Here is a 21519-nt window from a genome sequence, read left to right on the forward strand (position 1 = left end):
TTGAATTTCAAAAGCCCCATTTTCATTGAATGCATCACAGACAAAACAGCATTAGAACTATTTTCTGTCCCACCAGAATAAGGGGCTGCAGAGTGTTCTCTGAAACTGCTCTTTTGGAGCAACATGTACCCATCAGCTCAGTGGCGGCTGCTGGTCTTTCAAACAGGGGAAGCTCACTTTAAGTTTACATCTTAAAATTTGTCATATTGTAGTGAGGCAGTAATTTATAAAAGGATCATTTAATTGAAGCCGTTTTTCAACCAAACTCATACCATAGTACCACAGCAAAACACACTTCAAAGATTTTCAGATGGGTTTAAACACCTGAACTGTACTGTACAAACAGTGAAAATGAGCTATATGGCTTATAGAAATAAGGAACTCCAGACAGCACACTGCCAGAAGACTCCACTTGCAAATATCCGCATGGGACTGAGCTTAAAATGCAAAGCGCTGTCAATCACAAAGGGGTTCAGCCTTTTAGACAATTCCTCCAATCATCAGGCATACACCGAGTGTCCTCTCCATCAGGTCCCAGGGAAGCTGAGCCTCCCTGGAAGTGATGATTTTGTTGCATTTATCCAATGACCGTCTCGCTTTGCTGCATGAAAAAAACCTGCTCAGTGCTGTCTCATAGGAATGCTTGGAGGCTCCTCGTCCAGCATGCTGACACGAGAATGTATGACAGGGAGGGCACATTTGAAAACTGGTGATAGACAGCTGACGTTTGAAAATCATAGTCATAGGGCATGTTTAATGCAGTGTAAACTCTTATTTTAATGTAAATTCAATAGTGCATATTTTACCAATTCTTTTATGAAATTTTAGGGGAAGTTCATCCTCCCTTGTTGTCTCAGAGCAATTCGCCCGGTGCACAAGAGGGTGTCTCTTAACTTCCGGGTTCTTCGGGGTGAGCATTACTGTTTCCGGTTGTAGTGGAGAAGCGAGAAGAAGTGGATAGATAGCGAACATGAGTGTATTTAAGATTGAGGAGAAACGACTGACATATCAACGGCAAGAGAAGAAAACGTTTCTACATTGTTGTGTGCCTCGATGTGCTAATTTGTCGAGGCACAACTCAGAAATTAGTTTTCATCGGTTTCCAATCGATCCGGAGGTACGGGCTCAGTGGCTCATTAAGATCCGGAGAGACAACTCAGTCCCACCCAAAATACTTGCCTCTATAGTCAGCATTTCCAGACTGGTGACTTCGCTGTGACAGCTGGGGGACAGAGAAGACTCAACAAAGGAGCCGTACCTTCTCTGTTTGCCTGGAATGATTACACCATACCCGCACCGAGGCTTAATGTTTGGGCCCGCCGGCCGAGATCCCTTCCCCGGACATAGCAGCATCTAACTCCGACTCCGAGATGGAAGTGCAGGTGGCGCCTGAGCATGATTACTGCGTTACTCCGATGACCTCAGTAATGTCAGATGAGTTGGCAAGCGAGAACGAAGCACTGAAGAGAAAAGTACAGGAGCTACAAAACCAACTTGAAACTTTCCAGCTGCAGTCTTGTTTTGGGCTGCAACGCCTTGCAGGATCAGACGAGGATATTCGTTTTTACACAAGGTTGGTCATTGTTTTTTTTGGAATAGCATTAAATTAACCTCTGTGTGTGTGTGTGTGTGTGTGTGTGTGTGTGTGTGTGCGTGTGTGTGTGTGTGAGTGAGTGAGTGAGTGAGTGAGTGAGTGTATGTGTGTGAGCGAGAGACTGTCTGTGTTTCTCAGTAATGCATAGTTAACAACCATAATCTAAAAAAGTCTAAAATGATTATCACTTCATTCTTAGATTTGCATCATACAAGCATTTCCAAGCCTTTTGGCGACTGGTGGAGCCTGCTGTAAAAACTAAGATGGTGCGGATCACCAGTGCCAATGCTGCCTCTGCCAACAGCAATGAGCCAACTCAACTAAGAGCAACAGTAAGTTATGTAATTAGGGTCACAAAAAACAAAAGAAATGAAGGCCATGCTTAACACTGTAGATAGGTTAGATTTAATTGGTCTCTGCTTTATTAAATAGAAAGATAATGACACAGTTAGATAATGACTCAGCTGAGATCTGTTTTACCTACTTTAGTGATTGCACATTTTGTAAGTTGTTTGTACAAAAGCGTCTGCTGATTGACTTATGTAACTAGTTTTGTGTTGCAGCTATATATATGCCTAGACTGATTTCACTGTTTTCACTTAGTTTATTTACTTGTTATATAAATTATTTACCTTACATGTCTTGACTGCCAAAGCCTGAAGTGTTCATCAGATGTGTTGCTGAAGCTTCCTGTCAGCTGATTTATTTGAGCAACACCTCTGATGAGGACTGCAGGTTTTGGCAGTCGAGACATGTAAGGTACATAATAACACCCTATTTGCCTTTATATAAGAAGTCAAGAAACTATAACCAGGGCTAATTTGTTATTTCTTTATTATTTGTTTATTTTCACAGAAACTTGCACCCATAGATGAATTACTGCTGTTTCTGATGCACCTGTCTGTGGGCCTGCCTCTCAGGGATCTTGCCAACCGTTTTGGTATTCATCGCACCACAGTCAGCAGAATCATTGCTACCTGGACACACTTTCTGTACCATCTACTTGGTTCCATCTGCCTGTGGCTACCAGCAGAAGAAGTCAAAGCTCACTTACCACTAGAGTTTTCATCATTCCCTGACACACAAGTGGTGCTTGACTGTACAGAAATCTTTTGCCAAACTCCCTCCTCTCTCCTTTTGCTGAGTGAGGTGTTTTCAACATATAAATCACACACCACATTCAAAGCCATGATTGGTATTGCACCCCATGGTCCCATCACCTTTGTGTCTGCGTTGTATGCAGGTTCTATGAGTGACAGGGAGATTTTCAAGCTATCTGACATTACCAAACTCCTCACGGCAGACATGGCTATTATGGTAGACAAGGGCTTTCTTGTGGACACCCTCGTTCCCTGCAAGGTTTACCGACCTGCCTTTCTTTCAAAGAGCACCCAAATGTGTAGGGAGGATGTTCAGCAGAAGCAGTCTATTGCCCGCTTGAGAGTCCATGTTGAGCGGTGTATCCGGAGGGTTAAGGAGAACAAACTCTTTGACAAAGTCATACCGTTATCAGTGTGTGGAAGCATTGATCAGCTGTTCAGTGTGGCTTGCTTCCCGGTAAACTACTAGAATGGATCACTGGTGAAGGCATGGACAGGTAAACGTTGATTGTGACTCCTGGAAGTTACAACCTAAAACATGAGCATAAACATGAGCACACTGTGTACAGTTTAAAGATGTTGCATTACATGATTTCTGGGCTTTAAAGTTAAAACGTTCAAAAACATTTAGGGCTGCAGGTGTTGCCTTGCGCTACATTAATTTTAATTCTCGTCTGTAGTTTGTAAGTGCATCTGTATGAAGTTTCTTGGGTTCCTAGTTAATGTTCGGTCAAATACCACCTTCTCAATATTTTTCTCATCACCCTCAGTCACTTTTTAAACAGTTTTTACCTGCTAACATAATTATTTAGGGCTGCAACTAATGATTATTTTAATAATCGATTAATCGGTCGATTATTTTTTCAATGAATCGGTTAAAAAAATACATTTTTTATTTCCACCCCTTTATTCAATAACAGAACATTATTTCAAATTGACAGTGCTGAATAGAGCCTCAACTAACGACTATTTTGATAGTTGAACAGTCACCGACTATTGACACGATTAGTCGACTAATTGGATTATGGATCGCATAATTATTAAATTACTCTTACAGTATCTCACATAAGTGAGTACACCCCTCCCATTTTTGCAAATATTTCATTATATCTTACCTTCCTCTGAAAATTACTCAAAACACAGCCATCAACATCTAAACAGCTGGCAACATAAGTGAGTACACCCCACAGTGAACATGTCCAAATTGTGCCTAAAGTGTCAATATTTTGTGTGCCAACCATTATTATCTAGCACTGCCTTAACCCTTTTGGGCATGGAATTCACCAGAGCACACAGGTTGCTTCAGGAATCCTCTCCCACTCCTCCATGATGACATCATGGAGCAGATGGATGTGAAGACACCTTGCGCTACCCCACCTTCAGCTTGAGGATGCCCCACAGGTGCACAGGTGCTTTTAGGGCTGGATGCATACTTGGCCAGTCCATCACCTTTACCTTCAGCTTCCTCAGCAAGGCAGTTGTCATCTACTAGGTGTGTTTTGGGTCATTATTATGTTGCCCCAAACCATGATGCTGCCACCACTATACTTGACTGTAAGCATGGGACAGTTGTCTTGGTGCTCTTTCAGCATGTGTGACACCTTGGTGAAGAGCATCAAGACAACTGTCCCTTGCCTACAGTCAAGTATAGTGGTGGCAGCATCATGGTTTGGGGCTGCATGAGTGCTGCAACCACTATACTTGACTGTAGGCAAGGGACAGTTGTCTTAGCTGTTAGCTTTTAAATTTAGCACAAGGTCCCTTTAATTATGTCAAAATTAATAATAAACACAAGAAAGATGATATTTCATTGAAAATTACATTTTTTAATCAACTTTGCTGCTGATATTTTGCTGCTACTGATTTACAAAAAGTAAATAAAAACAATTAATGTGTTCGGCTTTTGGTCTATAAAATAGTGAAAAATGTTGATCACTGTTCCCCAAAGCCCAAGAAGACATCCTCAAACCAACAGTCCACAACCCAAAGATCTTCACCTAACTGTCATAGACTAGAGAAACCAGAAAATATTCATATATAAGAAGCTGGAATCAGAGAATTTGGACTTTTCCTTCTTAAAAAAAAAAGACTCAAAACGACTAATCGATTATCAAAATAGTTGTCGAATAATTCAATTGTTGATTAATTATCGATTAACCATTGCAGCGCTATATATATATATATATACATATATATATAGACAGAGACAGAGATAGAGAGATAGATAGATAGATATTCTATATACTGTTTATATCCAAGTTTTAATTTATGTTGTAGAAAGTACATTTAATTGGTAGCACAAAATAAATGTACTTTCTACAACATAAATTAAAACTTGGATATAAACAGTATATAGAATATTTATCTATCTATCTATCTATCTATCTATCTAGATATAGATATAGATATATAGCTATAGATATATAGATAGATAGATATTATTGATCGATTGATAGATATTCTATATACTGTTTATTTCCAAGTTTAAATTTATGTTGTAGAAAGTACATTTATTTTGTGCTACCAATTAATAAAATGATTCATCTAGCGTAACCTTCGTACTAATATTTAAGTCTGTTGAAAGCAGTTGACTGCCAAATATTTACATGTCAGCATTGTTAACATTGCCCAAAACATTCTACAAATTGTAAAGTAGACCTGAGATGACGTTAATTTTATCCGTTTAGAGATAAGGAGTGAGAATTCCTGATACATTTCTGATTTGTTTGTTGTTGTTATAAATGAGATTGTAAATTATGAATTAATTCAACGTGCTTTAAGAAAATGAAAGGTGACTATGTTTGTACTGTTAAAATACTCTACTGGCTTATTCTAATAAAAAAGTCAAATGCAACAACCATTCTGTGCTTCAAGTCTTTAATTACACTAAAGTAAATCACATTAGGTGATGTTTTAAAAAAAATGCCGCAGGCCACATGAAAGATTTATGGTTTCTTTACAAACATCTATTTACCAACATCTGTCATAACTTATGATTATTATTATTGTTTGTTTTTTTTTACAGTTGAAAGTTTGAGTTTTTTCATTACTCAACATCACACACCACTGACTTCAGATTTTCAAGCAACCTGCCATGTAAAAGTAAAAAAAAAAGAAGTAATCTCCCTTCTCCCTAATGACTGCAGCAACCTCTGTATCTTTGTAGATCCTCTGGATTACCATGTCCTCTTCTGCAAACACAACAAAGTCACACCACTCCATTCCTGTAATCAGGAGCTGGCCTTGGACCTGCCAGTAGTAGCAGTGCTGCTTTTTTAATTTCATGGTGTCGCTTTGCTACTTTAAGTATGTACAGTCAACATAGCTTTTGGCATGTGGGCATTTGATCTCCAGCAGGCCAAAGGGTGGATCTTCAGTTGGATCAAACACAGCCCCGTCAGGAGATGACCCTAACCAGGGAGCATCTGGGTGAATGACAAAGCCACAAGGCCAGTAACTGGTGTTCACTACTCCTGAATGGCAATAGGCTCCAATGCCAGGCCCCTCTTCATCGATGCTGTTTGAGCCACTGATGTGACTGAAATCTGTGCCTGGAATTGGGCCTGACGGCTCCCGACCTCGTCCTCCTTGTTTCTTCTAAAATGTCTTTTGCTGTCAATTCAGTATCTTAGGTTCGGCTGGCAGATACTTAGAAAAACACTGGAGATAGGCAGAATCTGGTGCAATCAAGTTTATTGTGTTCACAAGCAACAACACAGACAAACTCACGAGTCAGCCTCCGGAGGACGACTGAAAAACTGCTCTCAGCGCTCTGGCTTATATGCTGGTGGAGGTCGAGTAGATCTCCACCCATTTCTGTAGTCCTTCCCATTTCAACCCGTTTTTACTGGTAGCAGACTTTTGCCTTTATTCCTGCTCAAGCTGGAATCTGCCACCAGTATTTCCGGGGTTGCTCTCGTTCTATTTTTTTAAAAACCCATGTGATCTGTGGGGACTCACATGCTACAGTCCCTCGTGCTCTTATTTTTAGAAAAACATGTTATCTTTGGTGACTCACATGCTACAGTTCCTCGTGACACAATCATTTGAATGTATGTGTGACCTTTATATAAACTCCTAAGTGCATTAAGCAGTACAATCAAGTGAGTGTGCTATCTTCTTCACACAGCACGTGGTTACTCACATGATGTTGTGAACTTATAGTGACACTCATACAGAGTGTCACTATAAGTTCACAACATCATGTGAGTGTAGGTTAATGCATTATATCATTACACAGCGCGTGATAGGTTATGTGTGTCAATAAGAGTTCACAGCTGAGATGTCACTAAGAGTACACACTGTTATATTGCATATTACACATGAATGCAGGATTAGTTTTTGCAAACATCTACACACTAACATGGTTATATAGCTATTTGTATCTCATCCAACTTATATGGTCTAATATCTGATGAGGGTTTTGACTTTTACACTACATTCCCCCCTTTGGGGCTCCATAGTCCCACACGACACTTTTTAAATCACAGAAGAAGGGGTGAAAATATATATATCCCCCCCTTTGGGACTATATAGTCCCATAACATTAGTTTAAGATTTGTTAGCACCATACATAATGTCATTTTCCAGTGATTATATCCGTAAATCAGTAGTAGATATCACACATAAGTCACAGAGAATGAGCGCTAGCCTGATAATGTCATCTTTGTGGCATAAGGGTGTAGAATGACATTCATATACAGTGATTGTGACTACAGTCAGTACTAACATGTGCTACAAAGGATACCTGATAGTTTTCACATATGGTGGTTACAGTTTGGCAAGATTTATAGCTACCGTGGTTGTTAACGTTGTCCCTTTACAGTCCCTCGAACCCGTAGGCTGGCATTCGCAAGCGTCGGTAGTTTGCCAGCTGACTCTTCAGTGCGTCGACCTCTTCTTGTGTGGCCTCATAAACATTAAGTTGCTGCTGTAAGGCATCCCTGGCCTGAGTCAGTTCGCAGACTTGGCCACGCAGCTCCAGCACCTGCTGCTCAAGTCGACGCAATTGCGCCCTGTGCATCCTCTTATTCTCTCCCTTCCTGATTGCGTAGGTACCGTGACGGACTCTGCGAAGCCTCTTTCGCAGGTTGAGGGGAAGACTGCGCACCAGCCGGCGAAAAGCCAACGCGGGAACAAGATGAAGCTGGTTACGCAGCTCGGCTGTCAGTCTCAAATGTTGGGCTGTTACTGGTGATCCATCTGGCAGACATCGGAGGCTGATTTCTACTGCGTCTGGATCCACATTGTACTCCCTCTCTAGGAGAGTGCGGGTTGTCGGTGTTAGCTTGTGCACGCTCAGGTGACCCGTATTTCGAGGTGGTGGGCTAGCCCGACGTGGCTTAACAGGTCGTGGGGTGGTTGGTGAATAGCTATATGAATAATCAGCACTGTCCTCTGTTGTGGCGGATGAGGCAGGGGAGCATGCTGGCAATATGTCTTTAAGATCATCGGGTTGAGGGGGTCCATCTTGGGATGGTGCTTGTGAGGTGGAGGGTGCCTGGGGCTGTACTGGGTCCGGCGACTGGTACGGGGGGGCGGTAATGCGGGCCTGGGGTGGCAATAGTCCAATCTGGAGTAAGAACAGGCCAATCTGCTCCTTGCCCTGGACCCATCTGGGTTTGACCTCCCTGACTGGAGGTATTGGCAGTTGGGTTGAGTGATTCTGGGCAGGTTCCCGTGTAGCTGGGGCCTGCAACTGGTTCTGGGTTAGGGCGGGACAGTAGATAACGGATCAGGTTGGTCGATGGAGAGTGGTTCAGTGTCTGGATCGCTGGCTGTGGGGTGTGGAGTTGATTGTAGAGCTCATCCAGTTGCAACTCAGGGGGATGGGCTGGCGGTGGAAGGCCGGTCCCGGGGTAGGGTTGAGGGTGAGGGGGTCTCATCACACGTGGTCCCTGCTGCTGGTACCAGAACACAGACTGGTCTCCCTGATTCTGCTGGTCTGGATGTGGTGTTCTCCAAGACCCAGCCATGTTCTGCTTTATCTTAAAGGTGTAGAGGACATTTTAGTGCATTCTCCCTATAATAGTTTTTACTCCTTCCTATTTACTCTTAGTTTACGCTACACATAAGCCATGCAAGAAGGATTAGTATGTTAGTGATAATGAAGTTTAAGTATTGGTGAGCAATAGTATTGGTCTGGTGACAGCAAAAGTACCAGGGTCTTCTTATGCAATTTCGTCATACACTTCTTCTGCTGACTTAGTTCTCTGACCATATTGAGCAGTTACCAATGCTCTGTCTTGTAGCATTATCTCATACTGGTTTCTACATTTTTCACCTGAGCCCGGCTCTTGTTTTTTAATGAGCTGTCTTTGGGAACCAGTCATGTCTTCATAAGATTCAGCGTCGGTGGGCCGCGGCCCTTGGTCTATTACGACAAATTGTCCTGTCACACTTGTCATTGTTCGCTTGATTACAATCCGCACCAGGGGAAGAACACAGCAGGCTATCGTGAGAAGGGCCAACACAACAATTCCCAATAACATTCCCATCATTTTTAATATTTTTTCAGGGGATAATGTTGATAACCAGTCCCACATTGAGGGGATCCTGGTGTTCCAGTTTGAGTGTTGTACATGCTGATCTCGTAAGGTGCGCATGCCTTCCAAAGCTTTGGTCAAATTGCCACCCTCCCCCGTGTGCATTGGAATGACATTACAACAGTGTTCCCCTATTATGTCACAGACGCCTTGATCATGGGCTAGCAGGGTCTCAATGACAAGTCTGTTCCGTACCGTCATTAGGGATGTGGCATGTAATTGCTCGTTCACTCCTTCAAGGGCCCTTATGGTCCAATTCACAAATCTTTGTTGGTTATACCACAAATAATTTACCCAACGGCTATTACGGGCTATATATTGAGCGTTCACTACAGTTCCCCAAATTGGCCATGAGCCCAATACCCTGCCTGTCTCTATCCATTCATCTGCTATAGCCTGTTGGTCCCTAGGGACTCCTTGTGGTATCTGGTCCCATGTAATGTATACACTAGCATCCTCCTCCCAGGAACGTTCCTGAGGTTCAGATGACCTACGGCGTCTCGCTGGGGTGCTGTTAGTTAAACTGAGTATCGTAATTGGTCCTGTTAACATTGCTGGGGCGCAGAGTCCCGTCCAATTGGCTGACAGTACTGCTTTCATCTGAAGGTCATTTTCACATATCCAAAATATGTCCGCCAATGGAGTGGTACCATTGGTCAAGTTTAGTACCCAAATCCAGGTGGTATCATTATAATTTTGGCCTAGAACTATAGAATCATCACCCCCATTGACCACCTGGTGGCATTGGATTTTGGCTTCTCGAGTTGTATTACATACCTTCTGTGCCTCTGAGAGCTGCAGTGTACCTGCTGATGAGGACACATTTCCTATGATCTTTTCATACCTGCATTGAATCAGCCTCTCCGCCTCCTGGGAAGTGTTAGTGTGGGTGGCATTGCTCAGCCAATGTTCTATCTTGTTTCCTTGTGCTACGCAAAATGGGAATATGAGGTCTGGTGTCAAATGTACTACTGGAGGTACCTGGAATTCTTGTTGGAACTGATCAGAGGCATTTTTAAGATTTTCTGGACAGATTGCCGTTGTGTTGGACCATCTCTCTCTACCCGCTGCCATCCACATGACACATGCAGCAAAACATTTATCCTGCTTCCAGCAATTATCTATGTCAGGGAGAGGCCTCACTCTAGGTAGGCCCCTCCTTCTGTGGCATGCTACACACGTAATATTGGTTACCTGTTTAGCAGAGTATTCCAGCCATTGATAGAAGGCATTGGACTTCCAAGTGGAGGTTCTTACTAATTCCACCCGTTGCACTGGCACATCTCTTGGCTTCCTTGGGGATCTGGGGCCTAATTGAAGCCATTGTCGTGCCACTTTTAGGGATATAGTGAACCCTACTTCCATATTAGTACAACCTCTCATACTACACCAAACTCTTGCTGTCACCATTCCTTCCACGCTACAGCGCAATCCTGTGGATCGTCCATGCAGTCTAATGTCTCCTGGGCCCTCCACCAATACATCATCGTAAGCCTGTGATTTATAGTAGGTTAGTTGTATCGTTTCCCTGTAAGGTAGCTTTCCCTGTTTTGCAGCCAAAGCTCCTAGCGCCAGCAAGCACTCGCCTTTCTCTTTCTGGTCTCCTTTACCCTGTGCTGCTCCCTCACTCTGGTGTATTCTTGTTGCGATGAGCAATAGGGTTAGTATTATTGCAGCTATTGTGCCTACTTTAGCACCTCGTTGCAAGCTGACTGAACCCTTAAGTCTGCCGAGGGGCTGGTCCCTCTCTGGGGTCTGAGTCTTGTGTCTGTGTCTCTTGAGTTTGAGTCTGAGTCTGAGCTTGAGCTTGAGTTTGAGTCTGAGTCTGAGCTTGAGCTTGAGTTTGACCTCTCTGGGTCTCTAGCTTCGCCTGTTTCTGTGCTAAGGCTTTCCTCTCTTTCTTCTCCTTCTGTCTCTGCTCCCACTCCCTCCGATCCTTCTGCCTCTGCTGCCACCTCTCTCTCTGCACTTGTCCCCTCATGATTTGTCCTATCACTAGCAGGTGATGACTCATGAGACTGAGGTTGGCTGTCAGTCCCGGGGGATGAGGAGCCTCCCTCTGAATAGCTCTCTGCTCCTGTTGATACCCTCTCTGGTAAGGACCCACTGCTCTCACTGTGGGCTGAACGGCTGCTGTCACTCTGGGCTCTCTGTGCCCTGCGTCTCTGTGCCACACACGTAGACCTTCTTGTCCCCTGTTCCTGTGGGGAGGCGTCGCCATCCCCTTCTGGTTGGTCCCTTATTGCCCTTGGGGCGGCTTCGCCGTCCCCTTGTGGCTCTGGAGTTACTGCTCTCTGTCTGGCTCTAGGTCGGGGAACAGGTGGTCTCTCTGGGGTGTTAGCTCTGCAGCAGTGGTTAAGATGGAACCAAACGTCCTTACCTTCGACTTTCAAGGCAGTTGGTGTGGCTAATATGACCTTGTATGGACCTTCCCTTCGCGGTTGGTCCCACTTTCTTTTGAACACCTTGACGTACACCTGTTCTCCTGGCCGTATTCTCTGGAGGTCTGCAGGGATGTCGACCCCTCTGTCCTCTGTGGCTCCTTTCACCTGCTGGAACACAGCCCTGTGGATACGAGTTAGACTTCGTAAGTATTCAAACATTTCACCTTGCAACTGTTCCAGGGACGGTCCCTCATGGGGACCTCTTAAGTATGGTAGCGGCATGGGCCGGCCCGTAAGCATTTCATGTGGTGTTAGATGCGTGTCTCGGCTGGCTTGTGAGCGCATAGACATTAGTGCAAGTGGTAAAGCATCCACCCAGTTAAGCTTATTTCTGCTGTCTGCCACTATCTTGGCTATTTTTGTTTTCAAGATGCCATTTGCCCTTTCTACCGCTCCCTGCGATTGGGGATGGTAAACGCAGCCAAATTTTTGTTTGATTCCTAATTGCTTTAGTGTCTCTTGTATGACATTGGACACAAAGTGGCTGCCGTTGCCTGATGATATGGTGTCTGGCATTCCAAATCTCGGGAAAACTTCCTGACACAAAAATTTTGCAACTGTTTTGTGATCTGATTTTGCAGTGGCTTTTGCCTCCACCCACCTACTATATCTACATATCACCACTAAAACGTATCTCAGTCCCCTTACTCTTGACTGTGGTCCCATGTCTATATAGTCCATCATGAGATGTCTGAATGGTCTGTCTGGGGGTGGTATATGTGCCAATGGGGCCGAAAAAACTTTCCTGATGTTGTATTCTGCGCAAATGTCACATTCATTTAGTACTCTGTCCACCGTGGCTGCCATGAATGGCGACCACCATACTGCTTGCAGTTTCCTTAGGATCTCCCCCCTTGCACAATGGTCACTACCATGCGCCCAAATTATTGCATGTCTTAGTAGTAAAGTTGGTAGTACAAAGCGGCCATGGGCATCCAGCCAAACTCCATGCAATGGACCCCGTGTTGGGCCCGTTTGCGTATTCTTAATAGCTCCCCTTTTTACCCATAAGCGTTTCTCAGCCTCTTCTACTCTATCTTGAGCGGCTATAAGGGAGGGCAAGGATGTGAGAGGTTCGCAATCTTGTATGGTTAATATGGGCGCCATTACTGCCCCTATTGCTGCTTGTTTGGCTGCCTCATCTGCAAGATTATTGCCTGTAGCTATCAGTGTGTTGGTCTTTTGGTGGGCTGGACATTTAATGACAGCTAGGGCTGTGGGAAGCGACATGGCTTCTAACAGATCGAGGATGGCAGCTCCATGAGTTACAGGGGTGCCATCAGCTCTGTGAAATCCCCTTTGTTTCCAAATGTTCGCGTGAACATGGCACACGCCATAGGCATACGCAGAGTCCGTGTAGACGTTTAGCGATTTTCCTGCAGCTAATTTACATGCTTCCGTCAACGCTTTTATCTCTGCGAGTTGGGCTGAGCAGGGCTGAGCAAGCTTACGTGCCGTAGTGTGGCGAAGGTTTGGTCGTCATTTTTGAGCTGAATAATCCCGTAGCCTGCATGGCTACCAGTGGCGTCACGAAAACATGAGCCATCCACGAACAATGTGAGGTCGGCAGGAATTGGCTGATTATGCAGGTCCTCTCTAGCCCGCATAAACTTGTCTGTGTCATGAATGCAGTCATGTGGAGTACCTTCTGTTGGCAAAATCAGTTTAGTGGCAGGGTTAATAACAGGTGCAGCGCTGAATATTGAGTTCAGGGGCTGACAGGATTACCTCATAGCCCGTGCGTCGGGCTTGTGTTAAGACAAATCGTGGACTTGTCAGTAGTGCATGAATTTGGTGGGAAGTATACAGCGTCACAGGATGTCCCATGGTCAGCGATGAAGCTTTCTGGAAGGCAAAGACAGTGGCTGCCAGCCCCTGATAGCAGGGTGGCAGGCCAGCCTCGATGTTATCTGGTTTAGTACTATAATATGCCAATGGCTGTTTACCTGTGGGTGTGTCTTGCATCAGGACGGCACAGGCAAAGCCTGATTTTTCTGCAACATAGAGATGAAAAGGTTTAGCATAGTTTGGCGTCCCTAAAGCGGGAGCGGACTGCATGTCTATTTTCAGGGCTTGGAACGCACCTTCCGCTTCCTCTGTCCATGTTAGCTGTGCTGTGTTATTTGTTTGTCCTGCTGCTCTTATCAGAGCCCTGAGGGGAGCAGTTTTTATAGCATAGTCACAGATCCAAGGTCTGCTGTAGCCTGTCATGCCCAGAAAAGATAACATTTGGCCCACCGTTTGCGGTTGAGGGGCCTTAATCACAGCCTCTAACTAGGATGGTGCAATACACCTTTTGTCCCCACAGAGTCTTCTCCCCAAGTACTCTACTGACTGTTGGCAGAACTGTAGTTTAGTTTTACTGACTTTGTGTCCTCCTTCTGCTAAGGCCGTGAGCACTGCAATAGAGTCTTTTTCACATTGTTCTTTTGTAGGACTGCAAATGAGCAGATCATCTACATATTGCAATACTGTGCTTTGCACATTCAAACTGGCGAGGTCTTGTGTCAACACACGATTAAAGATGGATGGGGAATCCAAATACCCTTGAGCCAACCTGGTATAGGTATATTGTTGATTGTCATACGTAAAGGCGAACAAATACTGAGAATCTGGATGTAGTGGTACGCTGAAGAAAGCTGAACACAAATCAATGACTGTACCACTGGGTGTCTGGTGGGATGTTGGAAAGCAACGTGTGTGGGTCTGGCACAAGTGGTACTTCTCCGTCTACTACCGCGTTAACAGCTCGCAGATCATGGACTAAACGGTAGTCTGGTGAATTTGGTTTTTTGATGGGAAAAATGGGTGTGTTACAGGGGCTTCTAGTTTTTACCAAAACTCCTGCTTCAATCAAGCCTTGGATTGTTGGTCTGATACCGTCAATTGCATGCTGTTTGAGAGGGTACTGTTGCTGATATGGTAAGTTAACGTGTGGTTTTAGCTTAAAGTGAACTGGTTGCACTGATTTTATCAAACCTACATCAGTCTTGTGTGCTGTCCATAACTGAGATGGAACTTTGCTTAGCATCTCCTCATGTTTTGTGGCGACTGCCATTTGTGTGAGTGTGCCTCCATCTACTACCACTTTGTCTGCTAGAACCTCATCGCCTACTTTGACTGAGATCCTGATGAACTGTTTATCTTTAGATATGTGAATGTACCTGTTGTTGTGGGCACCCACTCTTGCACCTGCAGGGCACGCCTGACCATAGGACCGAGATGATGAGACTCATAATCTTTGGCCACTAAAAGCGTGACGTGCGGCGTAGACTTTGGTACTTGAAACATTCCAGATAATTTTTCCGGTAGGCGGACAGCCGCTGCCACGCCCTCCGGTCCCAAAAACATGTCTTCACTGGTGATGAGATATGGTTTTTTATTGATCCCTGCATCCCAACACTCCTGGTAATCTACATGAGTCTGATCTCTGTCATACATGAGCGTGCAATGCAGCGGCAGAGTGGGGGTATGTGCGGTGTCATAGTGCATGCGAATCCACCTCTCCCACTCAGTCCACTTCTGTTTGAGGTGTGAGTCTTCTGGTGTCAGCTGAAGCCAGTAGGCCAGGGCTTGTTGTTTGTCTGTGGTACCTTGGGGTAGTTGTGACATCATGCTTTGTGGGGGTTCATCTGGGAAGTCCAGGTACAGTCCATCTTGGGTGCACATGATTTTTGCTTTTAATGGGCATAAAATGTCCCTTCCAAGCAAGTTTACTGGGGTATGGGCTGAGTATAGCAAAGGTGCACATATGACTTTGCCTGCAATGAGCATTGGAACGGGCTCCGTTAGCGGTATGATCTGTGATTTCCCAGAGAAGCCTATGGTCTTTATGGATGACTTAGAGAGGGGGAACCCGGAGCCTTCTTTTCCAATGCATGAATATGTGGCTCCTGTGTCAACCATAAAAGGATACTCACGGTCATGGATGACAACAGGTACGATGGGTTCCTCATGTGACTGTAGCGATATAGCTGGTAACATTAGTTCCCCCTCAGGCTCCTCTGGGCACCCCTACCAGGGTTGTGGCTGTTCCATGTTAGGCCAGTTCTGTGCTGGACCTTCCCATGGGTTACTAGGACATTGGGCCCGTATGTGGCCTGGTTGACCACACCCCCAGCATTGATTGTCAGGTGGAGCTGGGTTAGCTCCTGGATAGCCTGCTCCTACGTGTGGAGGGCCTGGTTGATGGTTGGGTGCGTCCTGGAAGACATGGTGGTTCCCTGGTATATAGTTTATGCCTCCTTTCCATCCTCCCCTGAAGGCTGTAGGCGGTGCATGTCCTCCAGGTCCCCCACGGCCCCGCCCTCTTGGGGTTCGCTGATTGCCACCACCTCTTGGTATTTGCTGGTAATAATAATGGTGATGTGTGGCGTTGGTAGGAGTGTCTTTTCCTGTTGCGTTGGGGCCAGTGGGGGGTGGCTGCAGAGGTGCTTGGGGCTGGATGGTTGGAGGAGCTGCTTGAGTCGCTGCCACCACGGGAGCTTGAATTTTAGATTTCTCTTTTTCCTTCTTGACCAGCTTGCTCAGTTCTCCCAGCTGCAGCTGGGTCAATTTGTTGACTAGTTGTTTGTCTTCTTCATCCTTTTTCTTTCTGTCTTTTCTATAGAGCTCAACATGGTGGACGATGTGTTCTGAGAACAGTGGCCAGTCCATTTTCATTAGTCCCACCACATGTTCCAAACGTCGCTGTACACTCTCTGGCATGGCCTTCTTAACCATCATTTTGAATAGACTTTGAGTGGTTTTATTGGCATTCCATGCTTCTCCTGTTTCTTCTTTCCACTTCTTTTGGAAGGTGTGTAGGAACTTAGAGGGACATTCGTCTTCTCACAGCGTTTCCCCTTCCAACTTGGATGGGTCTCTCTTTGCCGGTTAGTGTTTTCTCAATTGGCGCCACACTTTGGAGCGGTAATGCCCAAAGTCCACATCGTCGCTGTAATTGTTTCCAATCGCCGCCCCCACATTGGCTTCTGTGAATATTTCCTGGGTGGTTTGCTTTCCAGCCACATAGGTGAGCAAAGCTTTGACATCTCCCAAGGCTAGCTGTATTCCAGCTGTTGTTTCTTCTAGAGCCATTATCCATTTATCTGCGCCATCGGTGAGTGCCGGTAGGCGCTCAGCCAGGCCTATCATGTCCATGAAAGGCCAGGGCTCGTACTGCCTTTGTCCATTAGGTTGTGTTATAAGGGGACACATGGTGGTTCTGTTACCTTCCTCATCATACAGATATATGAGATCCTCAGTCTCTCCGAGGACTTTTCCTCCTCTCAATCTTATGCCTCCTTGACTCTGAGCTCTGTTGTCTGTTGTTGGTCGTCTGTTGGTGTCCCGTACCTCTTTGGGCTGTGTTTTGTTCGATTTCATTGTACCTTGGAGAGTCAAGGTGATGCGCTCTGTGGTGGGGCTGGCTTGAGGCTCCTCTGGCTCCTGCTGGAGACCCTCTTCTTTTAACTGCTGTTCTTGTATTTTCTCCAATAGTTGACTCATTTGCTGCAATCTGCCTTCTGTTCTCTGGCTGATCCCTTCCAGCTCTTTGAGCAGCTCCTGTCCTCGGGTGTCGATCAGTGACACACCTCTGGGAGTGTGTTCTTGGAGACTGTGATCACTTTCATTGTGTAGCTCTCTTTCCGTCGGTGGGTCTGGATATGGTGGCGGGCTAATGGTAGCTGGCCTCTGGCGATCTTCTTCCTCGCGCATCTGGCGGTTCTTTACCTCCCATTCCAACATCTGTTGCCAGTGCTCGTACCCAAAGGTACTCATGGGCCTGGGTTTCAATTCCTCAATCTTTCCTTTTTTCTTACGCAATTCTATTGTAGGGGAGCCAGATCTCTCTGTGGGGAGGCTCGAACAACTTTTATGGTGAGCTTTGCTTCCATTTTTCACCTGCTTCTGTCTCCCTCTGTCTTTGCGCCCCGCAGTTGGTGCTTGCCCTTCAGTGGAGCGAGAGCCTTCATCACTGGCGCTGTCTGTCGTATCTCTAGCAGTAGTTCCGGTGCAGTCACTGCTCCTTCTACTACGATGTTTGTATATCATTGGAGGCTGTCCAGTTTCACTCTCAGTGAACTCTCCATCCTCCTCGTCACTTGTTGACCCATCAGTGCTCTCCGTTTCTGAGCACGGTTCTTTTTCCAGTTTTAACTTCTTCCTCGGCCCCTGTAGCCCTCTCCTATTGGGTTTCTTGTCATTATTTTTTGTCAGGGTCACTGTGAATCTCCCTTCTAATTGGTCCTCCATTTCCGTAACTTTTGAGCCTCTTAGTGCGTACTGTCCCATTGCTGGCTGTGTTGGCTCCTGTGGGTATGGGGGTGGTGGCGGTATGGGTGGGGGTGGTGCTGTGGGCGTTACTTCTTCCTGTATCTGGTGTTCTTTGTCTCTTTCCTCCAGCTGCACCATTATTCTTGTTCCAGTTTGTCTGAACCATCCTAGCACTTCTCTTTCTTTGGCTCTCTTGTTTTTTAGTTTGTAGCTTGCCTTGGTGTCTCGAGCTTCAATATGTCTTAATTCTGACTCTACTTCATCACAGCATGCCAAATTGAAGGTACCATCCATGGGCCAGCGATTCTTCCCGGAGGTTCTTTTGTGCCATTTGGCCACACAGCGCTGAATGCGCTTGGCTCGACTTGGGTGTTGTTTTATTACCATTTCTATCGGGGTCAGAACCCCTTCTTTCATTTTTCCCTGGTTGGCTCCCATGAAGCCTTGTTTTACTGCACTAGCTCTTGAGATTTCTGGCTGTTCGTCTGTTTCTGTTGTGCGTATTAACACCACTATCTTCCCTACTGTTATGGCAGTTTTGTATTTCTTTTCTCTATAGGGGTTGTACTCTAAGTCACAGGACCCGTCCTCTTGGGGTTTCCGTTTACTTAGACACCCAAATTTACCTGTTTCCCACTCAACTTTTCTGGGCACGATGACAATTTGCAGCCGCGGGTTGTATATTTCCCCTCCCACTGGGCTTTGTATGCGTATTTGGTGCAGAGGAAGTGTGGCTACTGGTGCGTTCTGATAATTGTCACACAGACTCTGTAGTAGCGGATTTAGTGAATAAGGAACCCACAGCCTTCGCAAAATCGCTTCCCACGGGGCCCCTGGATACTCTTCCTTTACTCTCTTTAAATTAACAAATTTAGTGATTTGCCAGAGTTTTTGCTGGATCTCTTGTTCGTCTTGCCAATGCTCAGCCCCTTCACTATCTATGTAGCTTCGTTCTAACCAAAAGTGTGTGCGCACCCCGCTATATTCTGCAGGGCCCTCTGTTAGACAGTGTTCTTCTCCCCAAATTTCATCCTCAATGATTTCCCCTTCTTCTATCTATTTTTAGGTGCAGCTGTGAATTATGTTTGCTCTCACCTTTTAACTGTTAGTAGTGACTTTATGTGTTTGCCCTATTGATTTCCCTCTAACATATTGTTACAACCGTGCAGCCTGTTTAGTTGGTTTATTCGACAACTTAATTAGATCTCTATTGCCCACACTTTTCTACATCCACAATTTTACAATTTCCTCTATAGCTTGCTATATTTACAACACTATATAGACGACATGCACAACGACTTCAAGGATTATGTTTATACTATTTTACAGATTACTTTTAGATATATTTACAGTTTTTACACTTAGATCGATCAGTTAACTTTTTCTTTTTCTTTTTCCTTTCCCTTAGCTACCTGCCCGTTCAGACCTGTTTTCTGAGGTAGTTCCCCTGCTCTCTTGGCTAAGAGGTCTCCCCTAAACAGCGGTATCCACAGGAGCTTTTTAACTTCACTTTTTTAGCTTTCTGCCCGTTCAGTCCCGTTTAGTCTACGGTGACCTCCCCTCCTTCTTGGCTGGGAGGTCACTTTCCTCAAAACAGCGGTATCCACAGAAGCTTTTTAGGCCTTTATTCACTTATTCTTTACAGCAAACCGCCCATGCAGTCCTGATGTCTCCCCTAGACACACCCTCCTTTTATAGGCTTACAGGTGTACTAGGCAAGCCAACAGCGGTATCCGCGGATTTGCTTAGCATTCTGCCCGCGCAATCCTGCCGGCTGGCTTCAACACCCCCGCCCCTACAGGCTAAAGGGAGTGTTGGCAAGTTTCGGCAGTGGTAACCACGTATATGCTTTTGAGTATCTCTGACTCTTTTCTTCTCTTATTGTGCACTGTTGTCTCTTTAAATACTTTAAATACTCTTACTACCTTATTGCCTGTACCTCATTAGTTATTATTCATCCAACACACACATTCACTCTTTCCGCTCCACGATCACACCTTATTGCAGCAGAGTTACCCGTCTCCAGTGATGTTAGTTGCTTTTCCGTGATATCTCTTTAATCAGTACATTACATAACTAGGTTCTTTAGGAGAGGAATTTGTCAAATACCTTTGACCTGGGCGGCTCCCAGCACTGCACCCCAGACACACCCGGTTTTAAACAGAAAAAGGCTCTGCTTACCTTATTTGGTGGCGCCACCTGTGTGTCTGACGTACAGCCCAGTGCTCCCGATCTCTGGCTTTGACCTTCCTTGCCTCCTGGCTGGCTGCGCCACTTGATGTGACTGAAATCGGTGCCTGGAATTGGGCCTGACGGCTCCCGACCTCGTCCTCCTTGTTTCTTCTAAAATGTCTTTTGCTGTCAATTCAGTATCTTAGGTTTGGCTGGCAGATACTTAGAAAAACACTGGAGATAGGCAGAATCTGGTGCAATCGAGTTTATTGTGTTCACAGGCAACAACACAGACAAACTCACGAGTCAGCCTCCGGAGGACGACTGAAAAACTGCTCTCAGCGCTCTGGCTTATATGCTGGTGGAGGTCGAGTAGATCTCCACCCATTTCTGTAGTCCTTCCCATTTCAACCCGTTTTTACTGGTAGCAGACTTTTGCCTTTATTCCTGCTCAAGCTGGAATCTGCCACCAGTATTTCCGGGGTTGCTCTCGTTCTATTTTTTTAAAAACCCATGTGATCTGTGGGGACTCACATGCTACAGTCCCTCGTGCTCTTATTTTTAGAAAAACATGTTATCTTTGGTGACTCACATGCTACAGTTCCTCGTGACACAATCATTTGAATGTATGTGTGACCTTTATATAAACTCCTAAGTGCATTAAGCAGTACAATCAAGTGAGTGTGCTATCTTCTTCACACAGCACGTGGTTACTTGTATGAGTGTCACTATAAGTTCACAACATCATGTGAGTGTAGGTTAATGCATTATATCATTACACAGCGCGTGATAGGTTATGTGTGTCAATAAGAGTTCACAGCTGAGATGTCACTAAGAGTACACACTGTTATATTGCATATTACACATGAATGCAGGATTAGTTTTTGCAAACGTCTACACACTAACATGGTTATATAGCTATTTGTATCTCATCCAACTTATATGGTCTAATATCTGATGAGGGTTTTGACTTTTACACTACACCACACCCTTTTTTATTCGCTCAGCAAGGTATTCTACTGAGCTCTGACCACGGACATGGCAAATCTCCCTGAAGCGGGAAGATATGATCCTCTTCCTCCTGACTCAGTACCACTCTACAGAGACACTCTGCTCCCTTGTAGCAACCTCTATTTTCCTGGCCATTTCCAAATGAGTTTCTAGAGACTGCAGATGTAGCTGCTGCTGGAGACTGCACACAAACTGGCAGCTAGTAGGCTCCAACCTGTAACCATCTAGAGGTAGAGGTGGTGGTGGAGGGGCATCTGTGTTATTCCACCCAGATGCCCCTCCAACCTGTAACCATCTAGAGGTAGAGGTGGTGGTGGAGGGGCATCTGGGTGGAATAACACAATTCGGCTCACAGGCACTGGGTGCTGGTAGGAGATGGGACTGCCTTCCTGAAC

At 45.3% G+C, this 21519-nt stretch overlaps 1 protein-coding gene across 1 annotated transcript; it reads left to right on the top strand.

Moving 5' to 3' along the window:
- Positions 1-1857: 1857 nt before the first annotated feature.
- Positions 1858-3163, top strand: LOC144466486 (uncharacterized). Its single transcript, XM_078173547.1, has 2 exons — positions 1858-1926; positions 2450-3163. The coding sequence occupies exons 1-2, from the start codon at positions 1858-1860 to the stop codon at positions 3161-3163; spliced, it is 783 nt and encodes a 260-aa protein (XP_078029673.1).
- Positions 3164-21519: the final 18356 nt, after the last annotated feature.

This window comes from Epinephelus lanceolatus, chromosome 13 (assembly GCF_041903045.1).
Source record: "Epinephelus lanceolatus isolate andai-2023 chromosome 13, ASM4190304v1, whole genome shotgun sequence".
In the NCBI taxonomy this organism is placed as follows: domain Eukaryota; kingdom Metazoa; phylum Chordata; class Actinopteri; order Perciformes; family Serranidae; genus Epinephelus; species Epinephelus lanceolatus.

What these genes read in the sequence shown, in the direction of transcription:
- LOC144466486 (XM_078173547.1), top strand. Translation starts at nt 1,858, where the DNA reads ATGGTGCGGATCACCAGTGCCAATGCTGCCTCTGCCAACAGCAATGAG. An exon ending in CAACTCAACTAAGAGCAACA is followed by an intron (nt 1,927 to 2,449) that starts GTAAGTTATGTA and finishes TTATTTTCACAG; the next exon opens with AAACTTGCACCCATAGATGA.